At 46.5% G+C, this 17,085-nt stretch overlaps 2 protein-coding genes across 2 annotated transcripts; both read right to left on the bottom strand.

Annotated features, from left to right (window-relative positions):
• Positions 1 to 8,838: 8,838 nt before the first annotated feature.
• On the bottom strand, positions 8,839 to 11,041 carry LOC137591300 (thymosin beta-12). The gene is made up of 3 exons (XM_068309209.1): positions 10,885 to 11,041; positions 9,742 to 9,851; positions 8,839 to 9,659 (listed from the first exon to the last, which is right to left on the bottom strand). The coding sequence occupies exons 2-3, from the start codon at positions 9,839 to 9,841 to the stop codon at positions 9,631 to 9,633; spliced, it is 129 nt and encodes a 42-aa protein (XP_068165310.1). The 5' UTR covers positions 9,842 to 9,851; positions 10,885 to 11,041; the 3' UTR covers positions 8,839 to 9,630.
• A 643-nt stretch (positions 11,042 to 11,684) lies between these two features.
• LOC137591584 (ribose-phosphate pyrophosphokinase 2) lies at positions 11,685 to 17,085 on the bottom strand. Its single transcript, XM_068309670.1, has 7 exons — positions 16,775 to 17,085; positions 14,281 to 14,464; positions 13,978 to 14,076; positions 13,299 to 13,423; positions 13,030 to 13,203; positions 12,764 to 12,923; positions 11,685 to 12,689 (listed from the first exon to the last, which is right to left on the bottom strand). The coding sequence occupies exons 1-7, from the start codon at positions 16,894 to 16,896 to the stop codon at positions 12,597 to 12,599; spliced, it is 957 nt and encodes a 318-aa protein (XP_068165771.1). The 5' UTR covers positions 16,897 to 17,085; the 3' UTR covers positions 11,685 to 12,596.

Genomic DNA, 17,085 nt, shown 5'->3' on the forward strand with positions numbered 1-17,085 from the left:
CACCGGTTGTCCTGTTTACTGAACCATTCCACCCCCTGGAGCCCATCCCGGCCCTGAGATGACACACACGTGTGAAAGAGACACCCTACTTAGCTGCGCCGTTCTCATCGTCGTGTAAATTGATTAGTTTCTCCCGGCTACGTGGCAACGCGTCCGGGGGGGTGCTAAAATTCGCCGATTGTCTCAATTTCAGATGCAGAAAATCTGACAGAGACTTCATTGTTCTTGAGTCGAACTTGTGTCAGCGTCAGCATTTCTAGTTTGTCACAATGCGAATGTAAATCTTGTGAAACGATTCTGGATTGATTCTGTTTGCCTTTCACCAATCAAACTCAAGGCTCAGGGAAGTTTCAGGTGTTCCTTCCCTGAAGGTCAAAGGTCATTTAACTTTACCACATGCACATTCAGGATCTGTATCATCCAAACCACAGACTGGTTCACATCTCCGGATTGCATGAGTCACAATAAAGCAATCCGCCCTGGAGCCACAAATTTAGATCAATTAAATTTGGATCCAGATGTCACACCTGCATCAGAACTGGTTAGAGCCAGAATGTCGCCTCAGTCGGCCAGATGTATTTAAAGGTATTAGCAAGGCGAGTCCGGTTTGAGTGACGCGTTAAATTTTTATCAGACACGAATCCGGCAAAGAATCTTGTAATAATGAGACTTAAAAGGTAAAGGCTTTATAAATCAGGAATAAGCAAAGGTCAACCTGCATATAATTGGAATCTTAACTGTCACCACTTATAATATGATTTGCTAACATTGCCATGGAAAATTATGTGTTGAACCACAAACCAGTAAAGCTAACTTTCTGCAGGCTACTTCTAATTATAGCGGTTATAATGCGTAAATACAAATATACATCAGAATGGATGGGGACTCAGGATACTAACTCATGGGTTATTAATGATATATAATTCTTTGCACACTCCTCCTTTGTAGAGCCCACTCATTTCATGAGCCTGCTCAATCTCAGCAGAGTCATCAGCCGCCGCCACCACGTGTTAGGAAATTTCTGCTGTTGCATCTCCTGGAGATATTGAAATATTATGAACTATGGAGCCCTGACAAATATGTTTGCAGGAGTCACACTCATAGTTTGAACTGTAGGCAAACCTCACAGCGGGTTTTGTTTACCACCAGGCGACCTCACGCAGACGAACGCCGCAGGAAATAGACAGCAGATCTTCCTCACATACTCTCCACGGTCTGTAGCTGGATGAAACTCATCTAATTCCATCAGGCGTAATGTTTTATAGCGAGGTTGGGTCTATGTCTTGGAAGTAACCCTGCTCTGACCTCCCAGAAGGAGAGGTTTGGGGGGAGGGGGAGTGGATTCTCTGGGGTTGCGGCAGCCCACTTTCTCTCCGCCTCCTCCCCTCTTAACTTTCTGTTTCTCATGTTAATGCTCTCAGATTTTTCATTGGCGCTGAGGGTCAGATAATGTTCATGACCAGCCTCAGAACGGAGAAACCCTCCCTCTTAATGAAATCCAAACAAACGGGATACTGACTTGGGATTTGTTTGGATGATGCTGCTCAACTTTTTGCTGCAGGAATAAAACATCTCAGGCTGAATAAATGTTTAAAATCTCTTTTTCCTTACTTACATGGGACATATCACCCTCTCTTACTGCCAGTCATGGCGGGGGCGCTGTAGCTCACTGCTGACATTCCCTACACTCCCACATCAGATATTCCTGCCCACATCCAACGAGGTCAGAGCAACATCGGAATGCTAATCTATTGTGCAACCGATGGGACTCAAACTCAGTTTTGTCCGTGCCAATCCAAACATTTACATTCTGATGGCTTTAGAAGACGAGTCCCGCTGGGGTTTTTCCCTTCTCTTCCGATCTCATTCCGTCAGCTTTTATTGTGCACACAGTTTGCATTCATCCTTATGGCAGCAGAGAACATCGTCTCTTATCAGAAAGCAAGACAACTTTATTGAGATCACGTTTGATTGAGGGTTGAGGTGTTTGTGCTCAAATCTTGGGGACTTTTTAGTTTGGATCAGGGGTTTTGGTTTGAAGCATTCATTAGATCACACACTACATCATATTAAATAAAGACAAGGTGACTATCAAGATTCCAGGTAAGGTGTGCGCCTGTGCCTCCTTGTCGACGTAGTTACTCCCCTTGAGCACTGACGTCATTGATTTTTTTGCCCGACTTGGTGGCGTGCTACAAATGTGTACAGGGACTTTTTTAGGGCGCCAAAATGTGCCAATGTGGGGGGGGGGGCAATGGGAACAACGGGTCGGCGTTCGGAGCTTGGCCCACGGCCAAGTCATGCGCCAGATCCTCAGACAAAGAGGGTGAGTCGGCGTTCATCTGGGCAAGAGTCCAGTTGAACTTGTGTCGGAACGATGAAGGTGGGGGGGCGGAGGGAATGCAGGCACACGTCTGACTAAAGCCTTTATACTCGAAGGGGGCCTCAGTGGACAAAAAAGACACAAGGTCCGGCTGTTACTCCTGCACAGACCAAAGGCTGCTCCGGCATCTGGGATTCTATTCACCCAGCAACCGCCTGAATCTTTCAAGCAAGCATTCTGGGGGAATTCTGGCAGCTTGCGGGAAGTCCTGTTGATGTCGGTTAGGCAGTCGATCATTAGCACCTGTGCCTCAAACATCAACGTCTCCTTTCTCATTGTCTGCCCTGTTCTAGCCGACTTGTTTTCAGAGGATCTTTCTACGGCCACAAACACGTTCTGCCCACAAACTTCCACAAATCATTAATCTGGTGCTGGAAGTAACGCGGTTTCACCTTTGATACTCAGATGTAGGAAACTTGGCAGAAGGGGGGGGGGGGTAGCTGAGCCAAAAAACAGGAAGAGCAATCATCTCCTTGCCTTCCTGTAGCGGGTCTGGCTTTGGGGGACGGACACCGCCGAGGTGTTGGGTTTATGAAATTCAACTTGCAGGAGAACGACTTCAACGACTTCTTCAGTCGAAATATTAAATCATAGCCACAACGCCACCCATCGGTTAGCTTACATGCTAACTGATCTGAATCTCCCAAGACTATCAGCTCCAACATCAGACGCTTCCAGATTACTGTGGACTGTAAATACAGTCATATTTATCTTTATTGCTGGGGTGTTGGCGTAGATTGCTAGCATGCTATCAGTGACTCATTGTCTGGGAAGTTTTTAATTTTTAAGAGCGGTAACAATCGTTCATTGTCGTTTGCAATCTTTAAGCTCTACCTCAGGTGTTTGGATGGTCCTTCTACAAGATACAAGAACATTATGTCCAACAATTTCTCATTGAGCGCTGTGGTCAAACCAGATTGAAGCATCACAAATAACCAGTGGAATAAACCTCAATGTCGAGTTTCCACCGCTAATGGACGAGCATTGTTGCGCTCCTGGTGGGCACATTAGATGAAATACATTTATTGTGCAGCAGCTAATATCAAGCTCACCATATCAGCTGCATATCCACGGCGAGCTTGCATGACTGTTTCCATGGAGACAGTGTATAGCCCGCTCTGACTTAAGCCATATGATAGCGTGGTACAGTCAGTGTGGCCCCTGATAGAGTTGATGTTATTTCATATTAACTTTATTTATTTCCTGCAGATTTTAAAGGTCAGTTTACTTCAGGCTAAGTTTACATAGAAGATTTTAGCCGAAAAAAGTTGCTCTGAATCATGTTGTTGCGCAACTTCCTCCCCATCGGCCTTTAACCTGATGCTATGCCGTGAAGCTTTTAAAACATCATGTGACATTTAAAGGTAAAAACTTTTTTATCAGCTTAAAATGTCACAAATAAATTCTGAAACTTTGCTGTGAAAAACAGGAAACAATAATTTTCAGTCGTCTGATAGCAGCTATGAATCTACTTGAAGCAGATGGCGGATTATTTTCCTCCACGTTCAGCCGCGAAGGGAGGGACTTATCCTGATAATGACTGACATTTACAACAGCCAATAGCATCAGAGCTAAATGTCCGTAACGCCCCCTGGATGTCCAATTAGCTGAGTCTGAGTGAGACGTCCGAACGCACTATCTTACAGCAGACTCTAATGTTTGTTTTCCTGGAAGAAAACCAACTTTGATTGATTTGAAAGATCTTTTTCTGGAGTGATTTAGCGTATATTTGGCATCAGCATAGCAGTGTTCTGTAAGGGTTAAAAAGACATTGTTTTCCTGCCTGGAAACAAATAAATATGTTCATAAAAGCTAAATTAAACAGGCAGGCTTAGGAAGATGAGCAGTAATCCAGCCCTGAAAGATTCCGACATGGAAGACGAGAAGACATTTGGCCCAAGTTTGGGTTGAATTCACGACCTCTGACAGACTATACAAAAAAAACGGGACCCTGAATTCATTTCTCAAACCGCTGCAATGATAACAAGCCTCGCAGCCGGTTTATCCCTCTGGGGAAATTAGATTCACTCGCCGCCAACCCCGCCGGGGTCGAAGGTCGGCTCAGGGATCCAGGAGATTTGAAGAGATTCAGAGACTTTCTCAAGGCAAACAGGACTTGAGTGCCAAATATTCTTAACTCATGGAGGACTTTAATCGTCAAGGCAACAAACACAAAAAGATTTCAGAGAGAATACAACTAAAGATGATGTTTTATTCCTCATCCATTTGTCTTTAGCCCAAATAAGCAACCAGGAATTCACTTCCTTTAGACAAAATAACATGTGGTCCAGAATTCCTGGGATGTCAGGAGAGTTAAGGTTTGTGTATCTGCACCGGCGTCCTTGACTTCGTCAAGCAGGGACCTCCAGCTCCACAAAATGCCAAGCAGGAAGTCCGTTTCTGTGAACAAGAGAGAAAAACACTCGCTTTGCTTTCCTCTCTCATCATCTCTCATCCTCGTCTCATCGCCTACACGGTGATAATGACTTTGTCTGCTTGTCTCTTATTTAGTTCGAGTCAACTGAAAGTCAGATTGTGTCTAAAAATAAGTGCATTCCTTTCCGAACTCGCAGCCGAGGGAAAACAAGCCTTGAGTTGGATGACATCACAGGGACACGACTTTCCGCTAATGAGGGGAAAAAATTAGCCAGTTGTTGCTTTTTAAATCTCTTGGTATTCAGTTACACAGATCATATTGAATTTTCAACATGGTCTTTCTTTTCCAGATAAAGTCATCTGATGAGTATGAAGCTACAAGCAGGAGCTCAGAGTTACTGGAAACCAGTCATTTCTACACTTAATTACACATAATTTGCTGGGATGACGCTAAATCGGGCTTGAACTTCCTTTAAAAGTCCCGCCCCCAGCTCTGTCAGCATCATTTACATTTAAAGGGTAGACCACTTCCTGTGCAAACAGATCTGAATCTGGATCCAGGTTGTAACGTGGCTCCACCCCAAATTTCACACCTTCAGATGCCAAACTCCCAAAAAAACTCACCTGCTTGGTTCTCATTGAGATCCCTTAGAAATTAAAATGGAAACTGACTGAGGCAGGACTCGGCTTCTTGCTCGCTGTCCCGCCCCCCCCCACCCTCGCTTCATGATTTTGCTGTTGTTGACACAGCTTCAGGCTGACCTTGGCTCGGTGTGTGACTCACGCCAGCAGGCGCCGTCGCCACTGGACCGCCCTCGCCAACGGGAAATAAAAAAATAAACGCAGTGTCAAAACTCCCACTAGATGCGAGGTGAGATGGATTATGGGTGCGGCGTTCGGATACAATCGCAGGGCCTCGAGCGTCTGGCTGCATCAGGACGCCAACAAAGTTAACTGTGTTAACGTGTGTGTTTGTGTGTGTGTTTGTGTGTGTGTGTGTGTGTGTGTGTGTTTCACGCCGTTTAACTCGGAACTAGTTAAAGAGGTGGATGATTACAAGCGGCGCATCTCTGTACAAGATGTCTCATGTGTGTGCCGCCGCTGAGAATCCCCTTTCCTCCCTTTTTTTTATTTGTTAGCAGCAGCATGAAGCCGAGCAACTCCTCTTAATTACAGTTTGACTGCTGCGGGTTGAGAGGAGGATTTAGCCGCACATGTGGCGCTGAATCAGCAGTAATTTCAACATGTGATCAGCAGATGATGGATGTAAAGAACGCTGCCACAACTGGTGATTGTGAACGCTCACAAGAGGCCTGCAGGAAGACGTAAAGACGGTTTCTTTGTGAGGAACGGTTTAGGCGGCCTAGATCTGTGCCTGCAGCCGGAGAAGAGGCATCTCGTCCAGAGCCTTTACACTCGGGGTGGGGGGTGGAAATGTCAACGCTGTCACACCGTATAACCCCTCAGGAGGGCATCCACCGAGATGATGCTCACGCTCGTGGGACTGCGCTCATGCACATGGTCGCTCAACGTGCAGACGTGCAGCTCCCTGCGCTGCAGCCGTCTGCGCAGCCGCATCGATTCCACGCGATGTTCTGGTTATACAAACACCATTTAGACGCATCGATCCAGACCCCACCTGGGGCCGGTCTAATAGGACCATCAATTGAGCTATGCTGTAGGAACCCCCCCCATCTGTAACCCAGGAACAACCCCCCCTTCCCCATGACTCATTATCTTTATTATCAGTCTGGCTGTTTAACAGTCGTGCATCAATCCATCGGATTTGCTGTAATTGCCACTCATGCGATGAGCGAGCAGCGGCTTCTGCAGATCTTTTCCAGTTTACACCCAAATTCTGAGCCTCTTTGTTCAAGAGAAATGCTATAATAAGTTAGTTCCTGCTTCCCTGCTAACAGCGGATGCAGATCTGCACTTATCTGTAAACACACTGCACAAAAAAAAAAAGGAAAGGCTGGGGGTGCAGAGAAACCCTTTAATTCATGCACTCAACATGAGAGGAGGTATTAGAAAGCAGTAGAAAACGGTGTGGATAAAGACTTCAATAAATCCTGAAACAACTTGTAAGGTTTTAGTTTCCTCCACATTAAGCTAGTCCCCCCCAAGTGCTTTGATGGCTGCATTAAATTACACTCTGAAGTCACATATGAGACCACAAACATGTGACCTTTGACCCTGGAAACGTGGCTGCACATTCCTCACACGCTCGCCATCGCCACGTGTCGATAAAACAGCAGTGGCAGCAAATGGTGCATATTTGCAGGAGGGTGCAGCAAAACTCCAGGCATCCCTTCGTAGTTTTTTTTTTTAAAAACCGGGTCTCCTGACGGCGACGCCAGATAATCCACAGAGACACGGATCAGACAGGAAGTGGGAAAAACGCCACAAACGTGTCGGCTGAAACATTTATTCTTTGTGTTTGTGCCGCTGCAGGCAAAACACGCTCATGAAAGCCGACGTTCAGGCGTTCACGTACGGCTGGGCGGGTGGTTGCCATGGAAATCTGCAGTAGACCTTGTGTTTGTTTCTGCCGGCGTGTGATGGAAAGATAATTGACTCGGTACCTGCAGATAATGTATAACACAGAAGACAGAGGACACTCAATGAATGACAGACGACAAGTCCTGCATGTAATTCTGCCAAAAGACAGCTACAACCCCACAGGCAACAGCGTGCTAATTGAGCTAATGCATCAGTCAATTAATCAGTCAATCAATTAAACACTTGCTTTATCATTCCGGTTTCAAAATCGTGCCATTTGAAGCAGACGCGTCCACCTCACATCCTTCAAAAGATGAGAAACCATCTCCATGAGGATAACAACTACGACACTGCCCAGTAACAGGAAGTGACTCAGCAGCAGCTGTTGCCATGGGTAACCAGGCAGGGAACCCATCGGATCCCAGCGCCGGGCTGGGTGCTGACACATCTGCCCCCCTCCCCCCCTCTCCGCCCACTGGACAGTGACTCCGCTCCATCTGCCGCCGCTCCGGATTAAAACCTCACTTTCTCGGGATGCAGGACGGGACACATGGGAGCGGCACTAATCCCATCGGAGGGAGGATGCGAGGCTCCTCCTCGCTTCCCTGCTAGCCTACTAACCTCCACGTCCCCCCCCCCACTCCTCCTCCTCCCAACAGATTAATGCCTTATTAAGAGCAACTGACTTAACACCAATCCACTTACACTGCATGTAAGATGTGCAGACTGTTACGTGTCCCGAGATCAACCTCATCCAGCCGCTCTGATGATGCTTTTATACAGAATCTGGTTTTCTCATCCGTCAGGTGAAGCAAACACGAGCTAAACGCCGCCATGCACACGCTACCAAAAAAAAACACGTGGCACTCACATTTGAAGGGATTTCCTCCCGATGAAAAACAAAAGCGCAGCAGAGTATCCCTATGGAGCGCTGCAACGCAACGAGGAAATGTGAGCAATGTCATGCTAATGACCTTAAGGCTTTGTGGGCGGCGGCTAATTTAGGCCCGCGTAAATCTCCTGGTGCGGCTACACCCTGTACTCTGGGTCAGGGAACGCTGTCACATAAGCCTCAATGTTTGCATCAAACCAGATGACGGATGAGTAACGCTGCATACGAGCAATTTGACTGTAATCCCGTTAAGGTGCAGCTAAAACGTAAACGCACATGTAGCGGATGAATCCTCCTCAACGCCTCCGGCCCTGAGGCGAGGCTACTTCCTGGTTTGCAGGACTTACCCCCCCCCCCCAATTTGATTTTTCTCTGCAATAATTACAAGCTTTACAAGTGAGATTGGAGCCGAGAGCAGCGATCACAACTTCTGCAGCCGAGCGGATTTGTGAGAAGTTGAACAAGCTGCTTTTTCTCAGCACACCATAAATCCCCGCAGGGGAACTTTAAGCTTTTAAATAATGCAGGCGTATGCATGTGAATGGTGAGCAACAGGACTATTATGTAAATGTTTGCTCATGTAAAATGAGGATTGTACTTTAAATGTGATAAAATGTGTTTGCCCAGATTAGCGTCCTGGGAATCTGTCGCAACATCACGAAAATAAAATAATCACTCAGCACAATTCTTTAGTAACAAATTCTTTTTTATTACAACATTTTACGGTTTTCCATTTCTGGTAATGGTTTGTGGCAGAGTAACACGACTGCTGGAATTCCTAAGAACTCAAAAGAATTTTTCATCTACGGTCAAAAGCAAACACATGGAAACGAATACCAGGATTTTTTTCATTCTCCTTTCCTCATTTGAGACCGAATGCAACACAAAAACCATCACCGACAGAAAGGTGTTAGGATTGAAACCGCAAATCAGGTCCATTAGAGACGTCTCCCAGATCTAGATGGAATCCATTACATTTTTTATTTTATACTTGTGTACATAAGAAAAAAAAAAGGTGAGATTTTGGGACATTTACATTTTGGCCAGCGTATAAACAAACTTGTGCATTTCCGAAAATTAGAAACACGAAAACACAATTGAGCCCCGCATGGAGGAAAAAAAAAAAAGCTTGACGCCTCAGGTTTTGGGCCCGAAAGCGACCACACAGGAAGTTGGGGTGTCGGTGGTGAGACTGATGAGCCTCTCTGCTGCTTCAGGTGGTGGAGGAAGAAGACGGAGAGACCCCCTCCCCCCTCCTCCAGCCTCACAGATCTTTCTCTTTCCACTGAAATAGCTTTTCCAGAGGGGACAGAGGCTCGTGACCCCCGGCGAAGGCATCATCCGTCAACAAGCCCGGTTGTTGTCGTCATTTCATAAATTTCGGTAACAAGGTTATACAGCTAAAAGAGGTGACTGAAAACAAGGCAATGCGGGAGGAGGAGTGTTCAGTGCATGATGGGAAGGGGGTGGGGGGACTTTACGGCTCTGCCTTCTCCTGTTCTATGGCTGTGGATCAGAAAAGTGGAAGAACGTGAGAAGACTGGATGAAGATATTTTTGGTATAGGAAATGGAAACTCGGAGCCTTACTTTCTTTTGTGGGCAGGGGATTCTTCTCCTGCGTTTCGGTCTTCTTCAACTTGGTTTTGTCGAATGTGGTCACCTCGGAGATGTCGGGCTTGTCGCTCATGGTTGCAGATCTGCAGGCCGATATCAGAGAGTCAGGACAAAGTTTGATAGATGGAAGATAATTACACAAAAAACAACTAACGCCGGGAATAAACGGAAATTTAAATGTTTTACATCATGCCGCTTTTGAACAGCTGAACACGTGCTTTACTCTGACTTAGGGGAAAAAGGGCGTTGCCGAAATCTCAGGCCAGAAAGAATAGGTTGTTCACTTCAACTACATGCGCAACCGCACAGCAATTTCCCTCCAATGTGCGCCTCCACCGAGTGATTTGACTGCCATCCATCCCGTTATCCGACACGTTGCACACAAGGGACGAGGATCCAGACAATGAAGCCAGTCCAAGGCGTTCAAACCCGACATTTACATAACAATAGGGGTTCCCCAGCCCGGCAGTGCGAGAGAAAATGCGAAAAATACATATAAACCGCAAACACGTGCGTATATCCTCTTTAAAAGCAGCACTAGAATAAACTTGGTCGCATTCTGGAGATAAATTGTGATGAAGAAGCTTTCCACATGGGCGCTGTGCAACATCCGCAAATTCACTTGTCACGTTCTCCTCTCCTTAGGGTGCGATCTGGAGGAACCACCGCCCAGATTGGCATCGTGCGCACTGGACTCAAATCAGAAAATATATTTACAAAAAAAAACCCTCTGATGTCGAAACGCGCTCAAATACAAATGCGCACGCAGCGCACCGACGGCCTAACGAACCGACGCGAAACGTGATTATTATAATAATAACAGCCTGACGCGTGCAGCTGAACGCAAATGACAACAAAGGAAATAGGGGGGGGGGCGCGCCACGCATAAACGTGGGAGAAATGACTCACATTTCTGCCCTGGTGTCACAATCTACCACAAGGTGAGGTGTTAATGAACAAAAACAACGCTTCACACCCAAACGAGCCCGTCTTTTATTCCCTAATTGGCTCGTCTTCCCGTTGATCAAACGCGTCACGTCAGAATTAGTTCAACTCTTTTCGAGCTGCGAACAAAATAAGAATTTTTTTTAATTATTTGTTAGAAAGGAGGCTCACCGAAGTGTCGTCTGACGGCTGGAAGGTCTCTGGTCAGTGCGGTGCAGCAGTAGTGGCGCGTCTTTGCGCAGGCATTACATATAGTCAGAAATATGCTAATGACATCTGACATCATCACCGGGTCCCGTCCTCCTCGTCCCCCTGCTGGAGACGCGCGGAGCCTCCATCTTCGTTTTCAAATAAAACACCGAAAAACACCGAAAAGAGCCTCCATTTATCTTCTCAAAAAGGACATAAATCCATTTCACGTCTTTCTGGGCTCTTCTGGTTCCTGAAAGATGCAATCCACGCTCTGTGTAATCAGATTTTGTAATCAGTGATTTTTTTTATTTGCAGTCATTATAAACCTAAGCTTATTTAAATTCATTAAATAGGTTTTATTGACATTTAAACGCAAACTCAGCTGCAGCTGATCTGAAAACGATTAAACATATTTAGCCCTCATTACTTTCCTGTCTTTGCAGCTGCGTTGGATATTAATGTGGAAACGGCGCCCCCTGGTGGGGAAAAGACGTCACCGCGGTCAGGAAAGAAAAGAATTATTAATATTTTTTTTAATTTTATATACTGGTTTGATCACCTCCGGGTATTTTTGGGGGGGGCGGGAGTGGGAATCGAACCGCCGATCTTAAATCATAGGACGACCCGCTCTAACGCCCGCTTTACCGCTGAGCCACTGCCGCCCCTATAATTTAGCATTTTGTAAAGTTTTGCCTAGAAGCTGTGATGTTGGAAATTAAAAAACTGTCTTAAGCAAAATAAAAAAGTACAACTTTATCCACAAAATGACAAGCAAGCAGTAGGTTTTTAAGACACTGTCAAAGCTTTATTGTCCAAGAAACTTTGCTTGACATGTTACATATATATATAAAAAAAATGAAATCACGCTTTTGCACAACTTTAATCTGAATCACCTGCAGGCAATCAGTGAAACCTGCATCATTAGCGCTAAAGTGACCCATTACAGATGTGAAGACAATCACAATTCAAAACGAAATCTTAACACTATGTTCAAAACTTTGGGCTCAATTTGTGGTTGTGACCCTTTGGAAGGGGGGGCACCGACTACGCCTCGCGCCGACCGGTGGCTCCTTCTGGAGAGGCGTCCCCTCACTGAGGAAGAGGAGGCCAAACAGCAGCAAGTTGAAGATGATGCATCATGATGATGGGGGCGGGGGGGGGGGGGGGGGGGTTAACGTTTGTTTGATTCTGTTCCGGTCACATCCACTTGTGGCCTGATGATGGCGCTAAGCGTGAGTTAAAAAAGTTCATAGCATCAGGCTGTAACTTTAACGCATCGATGAGCTCTTAAAGCAAACAGCTGAGTGGGAAAAGTGTAAAAAAAAACTAGTTTTATTATTAAATGAAGAAGAAACGGTCAAAATAGTTGAAATCAAACAATAGGGAGGAATGTTTGAGAGATGTGAGGTACAAGTAAGACTTTTCTTTCTTTGTTTTTTTACACAACTGACCCTTTGGTTAAGGGGAAGGTCAGGCGCTGGGTGTTCAAGGTCGGCGAGATGAGAAGAAAGAAACGACAAACTCATAAATACAGACGTGATCTTCAGAGGATATTTGTGTCTCCGTGGAGACCGTGTATGTGGGCGTGACCTTCAGTCACATGAAGAAACCACCTGGATGTTGGAGCGAGGGATTGGGGGGCGAGGATGGGAGGAGGGGGGAGTCGCCCTGATGCTGTGTTGTTGGTTTTTTTACAAGGGAACGTGGCTGAAGAGGTAGGACACCGACTCGCCGTTGTGGGTTCTCCTGATCGCCTCCGCCAGTATCATGGAGATGTCGATGACCTGGAGGGAAACGACAGACGTGAGGAAACAAGATGTACCACCTTGTTATTTGTTGTTCGGGGGGGGGGGGCTACCTGTATTTTGGGGCACGCCTTCATCTTCTCCTCCTGCGGGATGGTGTTGGTCACCACCACCGCCTCGAATGGGGCGCTGTTGATGCGGGAGATGGCCGGGCCGGAGAAGATGCCGTGCGTGAGGATGGCGTAGACCTTTACGGCGCCGGCATCGATCAACCTGTGGAGGGGGAGGATTTCTTAACGGATCAAAGCTTTTGAAAGAATCGGTGTCGCAATCCCTCCTGATAAAAACAGAAGAGTCCAACGTGGAGATGGCGACTCACTTGTCGGCGGCGTGGCAGATGGTGCCGCACGTGTCGGCCATGTCGTCCACCAGGATGGCCACGCGGTCCTTCACGTCCCCCACCAGCACCATGCGGTCCACCTCGTTGGCCTTCTTCCTCTCTTTGTGGATGAGGGCGAACTCCACGTTCAGTCGGTCGGCGATGGATGTCACACTGGGGGGGGTGGGGGTGGAGGAGAAGTCGATTTAAAGCGCCGGCTCGACAGCGATCGGGGCTCGATGGCGATCGGGCCTCAGCGGCGTCCTTACCGTTTAGCTCCGCCCGCGTCTGGAGACACGATGATGCAGTTTTTCCACTCGGGGATGTTTTCTTTGATCCACTGCAGAACGGCGGGCTCGGCGTAAAGGTTGTCCACGGCGATGTCGAAGAAGCCCTTCACAGAGAATCAACGGCGGCGTGAAAATTATTTTTAGATCCGTAAAAACCTGAGCAACAACTAAAACGCAATAAAACCTCCCTGTCAACAGACCGCAGGCGACCTCAACATACCCAGAATATCTGCCTCTTATCTGGCTTCACTTCGCCCGACAACCGTAATCTCACCCAGCAGCGGTCACCAGAAGTAGATATAACCTCCCGCGTGTCAACTGAGGTTTCCCCAACAAAGTTCTGACGTAAAATAGAGGAGGCGTTCGCGGCGCGAAACCGAACAAACATGGAAACGTCTACAAGCAGCAGAGCGGCGTGTTTTACAAGGAAAGAGGAAACGAACACGAAAGGTGTGAAAGGAGTTCAACCGAGGGCGTTTAGAGCGCTGCAGTTTACGGCGTGACCTTTACCCCCTGTCACCACAGACACCATGAAAGCCTCTGCTTGGAGACGAAAGAGGCGTTTAAAGATATCCGTGGTAACAGTTGCTAGGAGCAACACATTCTGATTTGCACGGTTTCGGGTTTCTGAGGTGTAAACGTGTCGGGAGTCGCTGACCTGGATCTGTGAGGCGTGGAGGTCCATGGTGATGATGTGGTCGGCCCCGGCAACCGACAGCATGTTGGCCACCAGCTTGGCTGATATTGGCGCTCGACTCTGAAAGGAAAACAGCAAACAAACGGTTTAGGGCCTCCTTGTTGCTCCAAGCGGAGCAGATCTGCTGCCGTCGCCGACGCGGCAACGACAGGTGATGCTTTACGAGAGGAGCAGATCGTGTGACCCGTTTCCCGGCCCGATGTGTGCGTGTCGGATTTTTCACGGGAAGCGGCGAGCAGCCGGGAGCATTCGGCCTGTCTCTACCTTGTCCTTCTTGTCCTGCCGGGCGTAGGGAAAGCAGGGGATGACGGCGGTGACGCGGGACGACGAGGCAATCTTGCAGGCGTTGATCATGATCAGCAGCTCCATCAGGTTGTCGTTGATCTCGCCGCAGCCGCTCTGCACGATGTACACGTCCTCGCCGCGCACGCTCTCCCCGATCTCCACGCTGGGCGGGGCGACAAAGATGGAAAAGACGGGTCACAATTCACATCAATATCCAAATGCAGTGGCAGTTCTGTTGGCTTTACAGCACATCGTGTTCATTATTCAGCCCCAGTTACACTTTTATAAGACGTGAGTGTTCACACACACACACACAAACACACACACACACACAAGATGTGGGCGAAACCTGTGCAAAGTTATGAATGACTTGACAACCTGAGCTTCAAGAAACAAGTCTGGGCCGATCCCCTTGGCTCAACAACACACACACACAGACAAGTGGATGAAACACTCCTCTGCAGCAGCAAACCACCCAGTCCTGGCTTTGATCATGTGACCAGCGAGCACGCTCAGCTCTGAAAAGTGAGAGTGGAGGCCTGTCTGAAGTCAGCAGAGACATTCTCATAGTAAAAAAAGCACAAGCAGACCATCAGGGGATTAAATAAAAAAAGAATTATCAGGAAAAACCTGCTAATCTGATCGGGTATTGGTGCCAAATTGATTCAGTTTACTTCAGAAATTTCTGCGAGCAAACACAAATTCCATCCCGTTATTTTATTCCCACAAATCCTGTGAGAAAAGTCGTCATTAGCGCGCTATTCTCACCTCCCTGTTTGTGTGTGTGAAGAGAAAACAATCTTTGTTTTGCACCCCGCGTCGCCCAAACAGCTGCGTTCCCAAGAGAGAAACCTCATTAAGAGTTTTTCTCCGCAGATGGCACAGCTGTGGGTGGAATCGTCACCAGCAGAGAGGGTCGCACGAGGGGACCAAGAGGTCACGGCACCGCTGGAAGCTCTAACCGGGTTTAACAGAGGAATCAGTCGCGAGTGCATGACAATAAAGTGAGCAACCCCAGCAGGAATGATATTGGCCTCTTCCAATGCTAATGCAAATGCAAAACACATTAACGCTTGTGCATTTATTTTAAATCATAGGGAATAAAATCCTCTTTGAGATGTTGGATAGCTCAATAATGACATCTAAAGCCGTGAAGTCTTTTAATTTATATTCAAATGTGCAACAAGTGGAGTTGTGATGAGTTCAAGTGAAATGGGGTAAATGACCGTCCAAGCTGCACTTATCAAACTCATACCAAAGGTATAAAAACATTTTTTTTTTGTGGGTTTGAAACAAAGCCTATGATAAAAAGGAACTTGCTGCCATCCTGCAGTGAATGATTGAGATAATGACAGGCTTGTGTTTGGAAATTAAAAGGCATGAGATTTGAGCACAGTTGAAGTCATTAACTCTGCTTCCTGAAGGTCGTAATGACAGCCATCTAAAAACACCATTACTTATTAAAACCGAAATAATATTTAACAAGAAACTCCCTCTAAATAACTGCACGGCCGAAAAATGTTTATTTTGTTGTTTTCCATGTCGATGTAAAAGTTAGCATCTGTGTTTAGCCCGCCAGAGCTGATCTCAGGTTAATAGCTGTAATAAATACAGGGTTCCATTTTCGGACACACACTCGACCCGCTTTCTAAACATCTTTTCCGGCTAAAACTGGGCAATAAAAGACACTGAAATGTGTGATCGTGTCTCATTAACATTCTTTGCTTTCCCCTACAGAACCAGTTAGCTCTTGAAAGTCAATATTAACATTTATCACGACAATAGTTTACAATACAGACACAGACTCCAAGGTTGTTTTTAGCTAAATGCAGTTAGCTTTGAAGGGGTGTTCAGGTGCCTTGGGAAATTCTCTACACATAACATTATTTCAACGCAAAGTAAAATTTTAACAGGCTAAAATAAATAAAGTAGCCAAAGCTTGAAAAAGAAGTGTATGCCACTTAATTTTGATTCAATGAATAGTCTTGAATAAACACTGTGTAACAACAAATACTCAAACACTGACACCATGTCCCACGGGCCACAAACGTAACACGAGTGTAGTTAGCATGATATTCAGAGAACAAAATGTAACGTTACGTAATTTCACAACATCTCCGGATTAGCCGAGTTCGCTTCAGCGACTGGGATAAGAAAGGAGCATATTTATTAAAAACACAACATAAAGGAGTGACAAGTTATCAAAGCTGTGAGATAAAGATTGATTACTATGAACTTCCAAGCCTGCTGTGTTTACATGTGGCTAGCTAGTCACGTGCAAACATTAGAGAGCTGCCCTCTAAATAGTAAACTATTGTTAGCTTCATGCTAACGTTCCCACATGTGATACCGTGAAGCAACGTGAGCAGCTGCTTGCTAGGCTACACAGAAAAGTACACGTACGCTTTAAACATGCAGCTAGCAAAAGGGAAACAAGCGATTAGCGTCAGAAAAGATCAATAAATATCCTCACCATGTCTCCTGGTTGCTGAATTTCTTTGTTATCACTTTCCCCAAATCCAGTCCCAGCCGATCAGCCACTTTCTGGGACAGGTCGTGGTGGGAGCTCCCGCTAAAAAGCACAATGTTAGGCATGTCTGAAAAAAACAAAAAAAAACTCTTCGATTTGATGGAGGGAGGAAAAGTAAGAAAGGGGTTTAAAAATGATGCAGGTTTCCCCCACTTAAGGGTGATGAAAATGGGAAAGTTAGCTTGCTAATGTTGCAGCTTTGGCATTGCACTGGTGCAGCAGGAGGGACAGCGGGCGGAGAGGAAATATCAGGG

Source organism: Antennarius striatus, chromosome 24, assembly GCF_040054535.1.
Source record: "Antennarius striatus isolate MH-2024 chromosome 24, ASM4005453v1, whole genome shotgun sequence".
Lineage (NCBI taxonomy): Eukaryota > Metazoa > Chordata > Actinopteri > Lophiiformes > Antennariidae > Antennarius > Antennarius striatus.